This window comes from Alosa sapidissima, chromosome 18, assembly GCF_018492685.1.
Source record: "Alosa sapidissima isolate fAloSap1 chromosome 18, fAloSap1.pri, whole genome shotgun sequence".
NCBI lineage: Eukaryota > Metazoa > Chordata > Actinopteri > Clupeiformes > Clupeidae > Alosa > Alosa sapidissima.
The window spans coordinates 26,684,886-26,698,095 of NC_055974.1; the positions used below are offsets into that span (position 1 = coordinate 26,684,886).

General features: G+C 41.5%; 3 protein-coding genes across 8 annotated transcripts in view; 1 reads left to right on the plus strand and 2 right to left on the minus strand.

Moving 5' to 3' along the window:
- slc7a7 (solute carrier family 7 member 7) overlaps positions 1-6,047 on the minus strand; it is a 56,982-nt gene extending 50,935 nt beyond the window's left edge. The window contains exon 1 of one of the 4 annotated variants that reach the window (XM_042070729.1): positions 5,969-6,047. The gene's annotated coding sequence lies outside the window, so the exon portion shown is untranslated. Of the gene's footprint in view, positions 1-2,096; positions 2,114-2,659; positions 2,679-5,968 lie in introns of those variants that run through there. The other 3 variants (XM_042070733.1, XM_042070732.1, XM_042070731.1) reach the window with 3 other exon arrangements.
- On the plus strand, positions 2,310-6,940 carry LOC121690273 (E3 ubiquitin-protein ligase CCNB1IP1). 3 transcript variants are annotated; one of them, XM_042070765.1, is made up of 5 exons: positions 2,310-2,326; positions 2,892-3,190; positions 3,516-3,662; positions 4,080-4,260; positions 6,509-6,940. In XM_042070765.1, exons 2-5 carry the CDS (start codon positions 2,894-2,896, stop codon positions 6,664-6,666), a joined length of 783 nt encoding a protein of 260 aa, XP_041926699.1. In that variant the 5' UTR covers positions 2,310-2,326; positions 2,892-2,893; the 3' UTR covers positions 6,667-6,940. The 3 variants fall into 3 exon arrangements, with proteins under 3 accessions (XP_041926699.1, XP_041926698.1, XP_041926700.1); XM_042070764.1 differs by lacking the exon at positions 2,310-2,326 and adding an exon at positions 2,349-2,368; XM_042070766.1 differs by lacking the exon at positions 2,310-2,326 and adding an exon at positions 2,392-2,680.
- A 156-nt stretch (positions 6,941-7,096) lies between these two features.
- ttc5 (tetratricopeptide repeat domain 5) lies at positions 7,097-12,987 on the minus strand. The gene is made up of 10 exons (XM_042070747.1): positions 12,831-12,987; positions 11,976-12,108; positions 10,904-11,115; positions 10,254-10,407; positions 9,907-9,998; positions 9,647-9,703; positions 9,294-9,440; positions 8,570-8,784; positions 8,216-8,360; positions 7,097-7,828 (listed from the first exon to the last, which is right to left on the minus strand). The coding sequence occupies exons 1-10, from the start codon at positions 12,894-12,896 to the stop codon at positions 7,709-7,711; spliced, it is 1,341 nt and encodes a 446-aa protein (XP_041926681.1). The 5' UTR covers positions 12,897-12,987; the 3' UTR covers positions 7,097-7,708.
- Between the last annotated feature and the right edge of the window lie 223 nt (positions 12,988-13,210).

A 13,210-nucleotide genomic window follows, 5' to 3' on the forward strand; every position in this document is an offset into this window, starting at 1 on the left:
TTAGTTGTTTTTTGACCAAGTGCAGCTTTTACAGAAGCTACATTTTCCAGAGCATTTGTGGAGCTCACCGTAGAGCTGCCTTCTGCCCCCCCATACATGCAACTTCAGTTCTATTCAATGAATCTGACAAATGTGATGCATTTGTCCAACGAAAGCTGAGAAGAGATGGGCATTGATCCTTTATTGCACTATAATGTCTGAAAAACATTTAGGGTACTCTATTCGGTTTAAACTTGTAAGACAAACTAATTTTCCATGGCAAAGGCTGAAGCAACGAAATTGTGCTTTCAAAGGTGTTGGTGGCAGTCTGGTTTCTACTGCATGGTTTTATTGCGCAATGTCTTTAAAATAGGCTGTCAAAATGGTTTGTATTAGTTTTTACTTGCTTGCACATGGTAAAGATAGACTGACTGGGTAACTGTAAATGTAGCACCAACATTTCAGCCAAGTGGAATGAAACTTTGATAAACAAGAAAAGGTAAAGCTTTTACAGGCGAAAATCCACCCAACAATGAAGACGCAAACATGAGGTTACATAGTGTAGGCTAGTGTAACTACGTAACTGTGCATGTTTACAAAATGTAGTTAGAAGTCTTGAGTTAGCTTGCAGTTTATCCTGCAAACTTAAATTAAAAATCTAAATTGAGCATTGACCTTTCACTATTATGTGGAGCCTTTCCCCCCAAAATAGATTTTGTAATGTGAGAGTAACAATAAAGGGTTATGATTTTTTAACTGAACATACATTTTATATATAGTCTACATGAATGAAGGTAACTACTGTATCTGTTTGACGGAATTATGTTGGCTGTCATTAGCACTGACTTGTCATGAAGCTGGTTCACATTATTTGTTTATGTTGCTTATTAAAAAAATATTTTTTTAAATGCTTTAAGTAGCTTCTGATGTAGTAAACTACTTTTGCCAAATGTATGTAACTTAGCTTGCTACAATTTGTCTTGAGGAAGCTTTTTTGTTAAGCTTCATATAATGTAGAGTAACTGGTACATTTAAGTAGCTTGCCCATCACTGGACTTCATACAGTTAAAGGCATGATAAATGGAGTCTTTTTTCTGGGAGAATCTTGAGACATGACTAGACCTTCCAGCAAGACAATGATCCCAACAGCAGAGTTAAACTCTAAGTTTCAGAGAAAGGAAATCATATGACTTCAATCCAATTGAACAGTTCTGGAAGTTAATTAAAGATCAGGATAAACAAGAAGGACCCCTGGAATCTTCAAGATTTAAAGACTATCTGTTTAAAAGAATGGACCAAAATCACACCTGAATACTGCGGTTTATTAGTTTCATCATGCAGGAAACGTCTTGAATTGAAGCGGTCATTACAAATAAAGGCTTTTCCAAAGTTTTTACTTTTTTTTTTTTTTAAATCAGTAGGTGGGTTCAATACTTTTCCCCTGTGTCATTCCACTTTATTACACATAGGCCTACTCTAGGCTATTATAATGGACTTTGTTTGGATTTTTTAAATGTTGACGCATTCAATAGGCTACTTATTTCCCCCGCTGTATATAGAGGAACAATGAATATAGCACAAAAAAAAAGAAACTTTTATAACTGGCCATGTAAGTATCAGCCTTGGTAGGCCTAACTGATGACAGTCAGCCGACCAAGGGGTTAGGCTAGAGAAAATGGAAAGAAGATAAGGCATTGGCCAGTGGGTTGGTGAGTTTTTTTTTCTCTCTCTCTCTCTCTCTCTCTTTGCACTTTGCATTTGTGGTAACCTATGCAATAGATAGCCTGCAGTTTTCACTTCCTAGGCATAGGCTTCTATGTAGGCTATTTACTAAAATTTCATAATCTGTTCACAAGAGAGAAATAGCCTACAGTGGACTAGGAAAGCCTTATGGTGTTTACAGCCTGTAGTAGGCCTAGGCTTTACTTTACAAAAGGGCTTACAAGTAGACCTTCCTTAGTCCAGCTCCCCAAACATAGCCTAAAATGAAATCGAATAGCATAATGACATTTTAACATTCAAGTTCATTGTGCAGCCTACATTGGTTCAGAGTTATATGGTAAATCATTGTAATCCAGTGTAATTTCTGATGAACTTTTCTGGTATAGCCTACCTACCTCTTGCCAAGTTCCAATTAGCCTACTTTCAACAGAGGGTAGCATGTTGACAATGGAAGAAATATTTCCAATGAAGTTGTTGGTATCACTTGGCTGTGACCTGAGCTTAATTAGGTAGAAGGGCAAAGTCTATGTTAATGAACTCGCACGTGCATTAAAGTGCATCCTGTTTTGGTGACATGCCGCCAATTTCCAAAGGCTTTTGATTGGGCAATTTAACCTAAACCAAGGTAAGGTAAATCAACACATATCTTTGTTGCAGTCCCTGAAAGGTAAGCTAACCTTAACATAATATAAAGATGGGACATTATACTACATATGACATATTATAGGAGAATACACATTTCCATTATAGGGGAGATGCTGTTTTAAACCGAAAACAGTGACACCTTTGTCAACTAATCGTTCTCTGAAAATAACAAATATGTTACAATTTATTTTATAGCCTAGTTAGGTATCAGCTCGCGATAGTTTCTTGCTAGCTTGCTTCAAACTAGCTTCCAATTTAATAAACTATTATTTTACTGCGCTGAAGGAAAATCAAAACAGTATGAGTGACTAACCTGCTGAGAGGCATTGCAAAGGTATAACGCTGCCAGCTTACACTTTGTTAAGTATATATATATATATATATATATATATATATTTTTTAATATGACACAGTTTAGCTAACTTTAGCACTAGCTAATTTACAAACTTTATGTAGATTAACTGTAACCACAATGGCAACAGAGATTTTCTATGGCAACCAACAAACAGTTTGTTCATTGATTATTCTGTTTCCTGTTTTTACAGTAATGGCCTTGTGTGAGGACACTCTATTCTGTAATTTCCCAAAATGTCGGGCAAAACTGAGTGGTTTTGCCTGGGTAACAGCCTGTTCACATGCTTTTTGTGACCAACATGGATCAGGGGAATTTAGCCGATCTCCAGCTATCTGTCCTGCTTGTTCCTCCGCCCTGTCAGGAAAACTGGACATAGTGCGAACAGAGCTGTCGCCCTCGGAGGAGTACAAAGCAATGGTGCTAGCAGGACTGAGACCTGAAACGGTTTTAGATATCTGTGCGAGAGCACTGGCTTTTTGGACTTATCAGGTTAGAGAATCTGCCCACATGAAACCTGTTTCTGATACCCATCGCAAACTGTTTAGGCTTTGGCCCCCAGATTGTCAGTAGGTGAAGTTTAAATCAGACTTATTATTATCATCGTATGATTTATTTTATGAATTGTTCTGTATCAATGATTAATTTCACAAGAGGGCGTCTAGTCCCTGATGTGTGTATGCAGGGGCATCAGGGGAGCCTGTTTCAGGAGTAGGCCTACAGTCTGTCTGATGTGTGTGTGTGTGTATCAGAAGAGGCTGTTTCAGGAGTACAGTCTGTCTGATGTGTGTGTGTGTGTGTGTGTGTGTGTATGTAGGTGCATCAAGAGAGGCTGTTTCAGGAGTACAGTCTGTCTCGTACGGAGAGTCAACTGAAACAGATGGAGAAGATTCTGTCACAGCAGACCCAGAGCCGAGAGCTGGAACTGAACGGCATGAGAGGGGAGATCTCCTCACTCAAGCGGGTACAAACACAAAGAAACAAAATGCAAAGCCTTTACTTGTGATAGCCATATTAACATTTTGTTAGCTACACTGTCCCAATACTTTACTGTATGTTTACAAATATTTTGTCTTATGTAGACTCCCATACTTTATGTTTATAATTGGAGGATTATTTAAGGATTGTTGGCCCCTATAATTAGTTTTTAGCTTCTACTCTTTTTGTATTCTGCCCCATTTCTTCCTGGACATCTCTGCCTTCTAACTCTTGTACTTTCTCTGTTTGTTTACCTGTCTATTTTATTTCATATCCCTTTTTTACGCCCCCCCACCCCCACCACCACTTTCCCTTATCTGGCTTTGTCTCTCTCTCTCTCTCTCTCTCTCTCTCTCTCTCTCTATCTCTTCCTCTGGTGCTCTCTGTTGCCCCCTGGCTGCAGGTGACAGATGAGTACAAGCGCAAGTACAGCGAGGTGTCCGAGCGTCTGATGGAGAGGAACAGGCAGTACCAGAAGCTGCAGGGCCTCTATGACTCCCTGCGCCTGCGCAACATGGTGGTTGGAGTGGAGAAGGAGAGCGGAGGGGGCATGATGCGTCCCTACTCTCGTGACGCCCCTCCAGGTGAGTGTGGTCACGATTAGGACGGTTCTGTGGTGACTACCTACCTATCCTGAAAGTTTTTTTTCCCCCTAAATGCAGTCAGGAAACATGCTTCTGTAATACCAATGTCATTCTGTTATGAGATAAGATTCCAGGATTCCCAGATTTAGGAAGTTTCTGTAATGAGGCCCCAGGAACCCATCTGGAACTGACCTGAATCGATCCTGTCCACAGACCTGATCTTCTGATCTTGACAGTATGAAATGCCAGTGTATTTAGTAAATAAAAATAAATAATAAATAACTGCACGTAAAGCTCTAGTTAACAAGAGATACATGTTTACTATAGCCTACTTCCAACTGGATTCAGTTATTTATGCCCCTTGGCATCAATATTTAACATAATTTAGCCCAAAGGCGGTACTAAAAAGATCATGATCCTACCTGATCAACAACGTTCCATACTGTAGTGTAATATCAAGTGTTCCGGGCACGCATTGGTATCATCAGAGTCTACACTCTCCCTATTACTGTATAAGTTTTACGGGCAGCCGTGGCCTACTGGTTAGCGCTTCGGACGTGTAACCGGAGGGTTGCCGGTTCGAACCCCGACTGGTAGGCCATGGCTGAAGTGCCCTTGGGCAAGGCACCTAACCCCTCACTGCTCCCCGAGCGCCGCTGTTGTTGCAGGCAGCTCACTGCGCCGGGATTAGTGTGTGCTTCACCTCACTGTGTGTTCACTGTGTGCAGTGTGTTTCACTAATCCAAGGATTGGGATAAATGCAGAGACCAAATTTCCCTCACGGGATCAAAAGAGTATATATACTTATATACTTATACTTAAGTCACTGTAGCATCAAAATGAGGTTGAAGCCGTTATTTTAAGGTAAAATAACTGCAATGTGTTCCTTTAAGTTTAATGTAGGCCTACCATTGTTTTTTCAGGTATGGGAAATCAGAGAATGGTATGGTCTTTATTCTAGTTATGTGATTTAATGATGTGAATTAATTAAGATCTTAATAGCAGTACAAGTAGTGTCATGGCTGACTGATTTTCAACTCAGTAATAGTCATTGGTAGAAACTACCAACAGTAAGTAATATTGCAATAAAACATTACAAACACTAACAATGATGCTGTACCTTCACTATTATTATCAAGTGCTCTGAAGAACAAGGTTCGCTAAATGTTAATGTAGTGAGCTATACATTATTCATCTGGTGTCTTTGTAGAGCAGTGCATTTCTTAATGCACAAGGGTCCTAATCTGCCGTCAGGGTAAGAGAGTAATTTGCTGTGCATTATCCCTTACATGTTTACGTAGGCTAGGTAACATGAGACGCATGTCTGGAGAAGAGGGGAGAGGCTTATTCACTTACAGTTAATGAGTGTGACGGCTCTTGTGCAACTAGTACTCTGGGTCTTGGATAGATGCATTTTAAACATAAAGCTTTGGTTTATGTGTATGAATTTAGAATGCAGGTAAATATGTGAGACTGGTGATGAGACTACCAGTAGAGGTTTATTAAAACGATTGAAAAGTATTCAAAGACGTCATGCCAAATGAAAACCTAAAGACTTGTCAGTGTAATGTAGTTACCTGAAAAGGCGTTTTGGCGGAGTGCCTTTATCTGTGTAATAAAAAGGAGTTTTCTCCCTATCTGACTATTTTTAGGTTTGGCCGAGCATTCTTAAAGACAAAAAAAGAGACTGAGTGAAGCCTGCTCCTACCCTTGGATTAGTGTAGTAACCTCTCGAAATTCCTGTTAATGGTCCATGGGGTCCATTTCCATACATTGTATTGTCTTTGGGTTAGACTGGATTAATCACTTAGCCACAGTGTGAGTATGTAAATTCACAAACCCACCTGTTCCTGATCACCTGGTGTGGATTACAATGGCCACCTGTTGTGTATTGTTGCTGATTACAATGTTTACAATGCACATAACAATACTGTCTTAGTAGTAAGTCATTACCTTACCTGTAGTTGATCTGTCTGTGGTATTTCACATATACGTAGGAAGGATGCGAGGTTTAAGTTAATCAATGTTGCTTAAAAATGTCAACACAATCTTAACACAAACAAAACACGCCTCAAAGTGAAAAGGAAATGATTTGCCTTCCAGGTTAGTGTGTGTTCATTGTTGGGCTGGGACGTCTAGCAAAAGTATTTAGCTAAAGTGCCATACAGATGTAATGTGTTGTTTTAGAACAAACTAACAAACAAAAGTTTAAATTTGGACCTAACCCTGTGGTGTGTCGCCCCTCTAGGGCTGGACAGGCCGATGACCCCTCGGCCCAGCCCTCAACCCTATGGCAGCATGAGAGGCGAGGGAGACAGGCTCTTCTGCTTGGAGCCCGATGGACCCAAGACCTTCTTCCAGTTCAGCTCCCCGGACAGATCCCGCTCCATCGTCCCTAAGAAGTGACGCTCGTCCCAGCTCATCTCATCACAATCTTGACGACAACATCCTGCGTGTGCTCTGCACTGCATTATTATTTGGCTGCGTTGACAGAGCTCGGTCTTGATCAATGTCAGAATAAGCAATTGATTGTTCCCGGTTTGCGCAGTTTATGGTATGATGAAGTTTATCTTCTTGACAGTGGAGGAAGGGTTTGCTAATTTGACAGAAGAATGTCGCATTGCATTTTGTATCTATTTGAAGGGCAGTCTGTCTAATAAAATTTAAATTTGTTCAATTGTATAGTCTCCATTGTACATCTATCTACCGTCATGAAATATGAATGAACATGAATAGTTTAATCAGTATGGGAAGTCCATCCCTAGTTATTGCAATGAAAAGGTAAAATGAACTAAACTCAGTTCCATGTCATGTTTGTTTAGGAATCAACAGAAAATAAATATTTGTACGTTTTTATTTGATGGACCCCCATATGTAAACAAAGAGCAGCAGTTTCCGTGACAAATAAAGAGTAACATTCTTCACACGCTCAAACAAACTTACAAAAAAGGAAATACATTAAAAATATGTACATAGTTTAAAACAAAAAGAAGGAAAAATAAGACATTGCATTCATATGTACATAAAACATACTTATAGTACTTAAAGTGTAGCATTCTCCTTCCTTTCCTTCCTCTAGCCATCAAAATGCTTTGTTGCTTACAGGTTGTTGCAGTCCAACCTGTGTTGTTCAAGCAGTAACCCCCCCCCCCCCCCCTTCCTTAACTTAATCGCTCCATGTGGTACTCCCACATACTGTATGTGGTTTGGTGACAAAGATGTAGTAAACCTCTTAAAAGAACAGCCTTGGTCCTGTTTCCTGTTTTGCTAATGATGAATGAAGCCAAAGGGCTCTTCCATTAGAAGGTCACTCTGTGGTAACTTACCAAGGCTCGTCACCAAAACACATACTTGGAAGACTCTCTCCCCTATGCCCTCCTCCCTTGCTCACAGCAGAGACACGGCCAAGTGTGGCATTTAAACGCGGACTCTGCTTTCTTCTCTCCCATCATTCACTCTGAGGCTTGTAGCTGACGGAGGCAGCGGTCTGGCTCTTCGCGGCCTGCCTCTTGCCGTTCACGATGAGGAGTAGAGGAGAGTCCACGCGTATGCTACGGAAGTCAAACGTCTGTGGGCAGAAGGAGGGTTGGAAAGGAAGGTTGAGATGTTTGAGAGTATGAAAGACAGAGAGAGAGAGAGAGAGAGAGAGAAACGTGGTTGTTCACCAAAATACTGTACTGTGTAATAGAATAGACCGTCTGAACACAGATCTTTCTATTCTGAATCATCCCCCTCTGATTGAGGAATTAAAAAATAATGATGTCTGTGTTTCTAGAGTGTTCCATGAATACATTTGTTAATGCACACAGAGCAAAATCATTAAATTCTCTAACTATTTAATTAAACTAATTATAATATCCATCATTATTATGTGTGACAGACATTTCACTAAAATAATGGGACTGGGCTTTTAATTGGACGTGCATGCGTATGGGGACCAGTGGTGGGGACTGACCTTGTCTTTGTGAGACACGCTGTGGCGTTTGACTTGGGGTTCAGGGATCACCACCGAGTCCCCTATCAGCACCCCCCAGCTGTCTGCTGTGTTGTACACCATCACCACACAACACGTCTCCTCGCTGTCCACCATGCCAAACGTGCTGCAGGAACACGTCCCAAAACAGAAGGTCAAAGGTCATTACTATATTGTCCATACTCACTTATTTTGACACCTATTTCTGTTTCCTCCATCATCCTTCCTTTATCTTTTTCTTCCTTTTTGCTCTTTTTCATTTTATATTTCCATTATTCCTACTTTGTTTCTTTCACTCAATCAATCAATCAATCAATCAATCAAGCGTAGACTTACAAAGCCATTCTCCCCTCCGGAGCCAGGCTGAAGACCACCTTGCCCATGGCGGCCACCCCAGTGTTGAGGCCATGAGTGAGGGCAGAGAAGGACTGGGGCTCCAGGCTTCCGGTGCGGCCTGTGGGAGACCGAAACTGAGGAGAGGCACAAGGGCCCAGAGCCGACAGGTTGAGATTGGACAGCATGGTCCGTAAGCGCCGAGCCTTCACCTTCCCCTGGGAGAGAGAGAGAGAGAGAGAGAGAGAGAGAGAGAGAGAGAGAGAGAGAGAGAGAGAGAGAGAGAGAGAGAGAGAGAGAGATGTTTAACTTTCCATCCCCATGCTATCATTTCATACACTTCATACAACTGATCACTAATAAAAACAACTCTCTACTGCCATCTACTGGAGAAATGATTCTGTTATCTCTCTCTCGCATACGGAGCAAGTTGAAAATGAAGTAAGACACCTAGTTTTATGTGACTACCATGGCTACCATTACATTCCTCAGAGAGGGTCGGTGCATATGGACTGAGCACTGTGAAGGGTGAGTGCCCAGACCCTACATTTTAATGTGGGTCTGGCTCGTCAGGCTAGAGTATTTGGGGTGTGGGTAAGTGATTGTGTCGGTCATGACTCACGAATCAGTGTAAGATTCTGTTTGAGGTGTGTGTGTTCGTGTGTGTGCGTGTGTGCGGTCTGCTCGAGACCTACAAGCGAGTTCTCTGCACATCCTGTTCTCACACCTTGTTGTCGATGAGGGCCGTGACTCGTTCCAGGTAATCCAGCAACTGCTTCTCTCTCTCCCGAGGCTCCTCCCAGGCAGGATCCAAGATGGCCGCCCGACTGTAGCCAGCCAGAGCTGAGCTGAACATCTCCTCATATTGAAAGAGCTGTTGGGAAGAGGCAAGAAGTGAATAAGCGATATCTGCTAAAAAAAACAACATGGACGTCCAGGTTCTTTGAGAAATCTGGCCTGAACATTTGGTTACAAATTCATATCCATTCATATTATCTCATTGTTCTAGTATTAATAATAATATGATATTAGATATTTGTTTTGAGGTTTATAATTTGTGGCAAAAAGGTCTCTGTATACCGTAGCTCTGTTGAAGTGCAGGTCAGGGTTTGAGGAGGCTGTGGTGTCGATTTTTTCCTGTGAAGGACGAAGCAACACAAAAGAAGAGAAGAAAGACGAAGTTGCCCTTTTAGACCGAGCTGATAATGTTTTGTAAAGCGCTCAATTGAGACAATGAAATCATTAATATTATGAGAAAATGTTATTGATTAATTATATTAATTAATAGCATAGCTGAATACTTTTTAATGTAAGTCCTTAAACGGGTCTATGTAACTCACAGCCTGTGCATAGGCACTGAGCGCTTGCTGGGATATCTGAGGTTTCTGTCCACTTGTGAAAAACAGGGAGATGTAGGCGTTACCCAAGATGTCTGTCACAAACAGGAAATGAACTGGTTACTGTCTACATTTCACAAAACTACTTGTCATCATATACAGATGGAGCTATGAACTTTAATAGCCATCAAAATGTTGCTGTTCGGTTTATAAGTAAATATATACATACATACATACATACATACATACATAAATTTGTCGGCCTTTGCAATAAGTAAAAATGTTGAGTAACAACTCTATCTGGATTCAGTTCATACTCCGGTGTACAGAAGAAGTCTCGTCCTACTTACACCAGGACGTCCCGTCTTTGACGTCCAGCTGTACGGCCTGTCTGGCCATGTCCACGCTCTCCAGCACCCGCTTGCCGGGCTCCTGATCGCCCTCTTCAGGTCGCAGCTGTCTCAGCACCATGGACAGGCTCCTCAGAGACACCTTATTCTTCTCCTGATGGACCCAAGGGTCAGTGAGCATCATGGCTTTGGATTTACAGTATGCAGACATACATACCCTGTTTTTATATGTTCATTTACTGTTTATTTAGTCAACATTAACTTTATTTGATTATTTATTTAAACTCGATTATCAGTCACTGTCTATGGCTGGGTACAGACCTCCAATTTTTTTTCCCTCGCACTCGATAAGAACGAGATTGAGCAGACCAAACTTTCAGATGGTAAGATCTGGTACTCTTACTCTGGTAAGACTGGGAGCACAAACAGTTTAAGTCAAACAGGTCCCGTTAATTATTTAATGTGCGTGACCTTTTAGAGTGCTGCTCTTCTTCAGACAACACATTAATTTATTAACAGGAGCTGTTTAGGAATGTAAATGTTATATATATATATATATGTGTGTGTGTGTGTGTGTGTGTGTGTGTGTGTGTGTGTGTGTTTTATATATTGTCTGCCTTCCTTTCTTGTCACCTACACAGTTCTCTCACCTGCTGCAGGGCTCCAGTGAAGCAGGTCTTGGCTGCCACCAGGTCTCCCTTCTTCCAGTAGATCTCCCCCAGAGTGTTCCACCCCTCCACTAGACTGGGCTCCAGCTTGACCGCACGGGACAGGCTCTCCTCCGCGCTGGGGCTGAAATCAGGGCCCACGTTCAGGCAACGGCCTCGCAGCAGCAGGAACTGGGCGCTGTGTCCAAACTCCTCTACGGAAGCAAAGGACGGAGGACATTTTGAAGGATGTGTATATCTGAATGTATGTGTCAAAGGTAACATTGCAACGCTATGAGATTTTCTCAATATGATGATTGTCCATGAAAATATCACAATTTATCATGGTTAATAGTTGTCTATAGTGTGTGTCAAGAGGATGTGTAAGTGCGAAGTTACCCTATTTAAAACGATACTACTCCATGACTTGTGAAAGCACAAACAATAAAAGAGTTTCTCTCACATTGTATCACAACTGGTTCACTCAATTCAAAACACTCACATACAATCCTAGGCAGTACAGGCCAGCAGTACAAAAGACACAAGCAAAAACAAAACTACGATGTAAGGTAGTGGAGGAAAGTGATATGGTAAGACAAGCCATTCTTCACAATGCCAGATTGTCAGATACACAAATTAGTATGGCACACAGGCCTGGGAGGAAACCTATAGCTCTGTCCCACTGCCTGAGACAGTGAAGGGAGCTCTCACTGGAGCACTAGCAGATGTAATGGTGTGGGGTTGCATTCTCCTGGCCGCTTTTGAGAGCACCCATCCTCTTTAGGAAGCAAGGTCAATTACAATCACTATTTAATGACTCTGTGATCATATTCTTCTCCTGTCAATCTATTACATCCAAGGGATAAGGAAGAGTTTGGCAGTGTCTTATAAGACGGGGACAGTCTTTTCAGCCAGTCTTGTCTGCTGTCATTTGGCTTATTGCCATTCTACTTGTGGCAGGTGCTCAAAGGAGACTTGACATCACTGTTCACATAGAAGCTTGCTTTAAGGAATCCACTGTCTTTCTAAGAAGACAGCGTTAAACTCAAGTTTGTTAACTGTTTGTTCATCGCACCCTCTTTCTCCTCCAGCCTCTTGAGAGTCTTGTTCATCTCTTCGGTCACGTCGTTCTGTTTTCGGCTGGCATCCTCCACGCTATGTGTTGCAAAATAGTGATCTCTGAACTGGTAGAGCTCATCAACAAGACCCTGAGGAAGATCAAGGAGTAATTACAAATCCAGGCTTAGGCTAATAATATGATCACTCAGTTATGACAGGTGCCTCATGAACCGTTACCTGCTTATGCAAACTATACAGTCTAGACTTGGCACTGTCAGCTGATATTGCACAAGTTAAACTCTTCCACAGATCTCTCAATATGATAATGTTACCACTTGACCCTCTCTTGCTTTAAGGACGACGCAGATAAGACCTGAGGAGTAACCTGATAGTTGAGCCGACAGCAGAGTAATTTGTATTACCATGAAACCGAAGACAGTAAAGAAGAATTCCATCCACCCTACATGGGGACTGGTTGAAATGTCAACTGAGCTTAGACGAGTTAGCACGATAGCTGCTAGCTTGTTAGGCCTTCAATAAATGCTTTACAGCTATTTGTTAAGAGACAATGCTTCATGAACTTATGGTTGTGAGTTTTCACCTGCCATTTGAGGTAAGAATTGTGCAGAATAAGTTACGTCGTATTTGTGTATGTTTTATCATAAAAAAAAAAACACTCCCTGCCATACTAATGTAACCTTATCGCTACATTTGCCATCTCTCAGTTGTTATAGTTACACAGCCCTAACGACTGGGGAAGGTTTTGTTCCACAAATAGCACAAATGTACACAAAAAGGATTTAAAGGAACATGATGTTGAAACTGAAAACAAATATGACGACATTCTTCTGGAAAAACAGCATCCGAGTACCTTCAAAATTTGTATATCATCTTTTTCTTTTGTGATGGTCTCGTTCTCCCTCTCCACATCCGCCATGTTTCTCTACTTGCTTCTTGGTTACAGCCCCGACAGGTACAGTACAGTACAATCTGGTGAACATTGACATCTAGTGGTCAGGTGGATAACGGAAGTTTGACTGGTGATTGTAAACTGCGTGGACTATAAATCTCTGTGGCTCAAGAAATTAGCCTTTGAGTTATATGTAAATCAGACAATAACCTCAGTTGCAAAAATAACTTGTTTTTGAGGTTCAGACGATGGCTGAGTTGATTTCCCCAGTCAAGTTCACCAAGCGTTGTACATGAAGTAACTACATATCCCAACATGCAATACCACACACTGGTCAACGT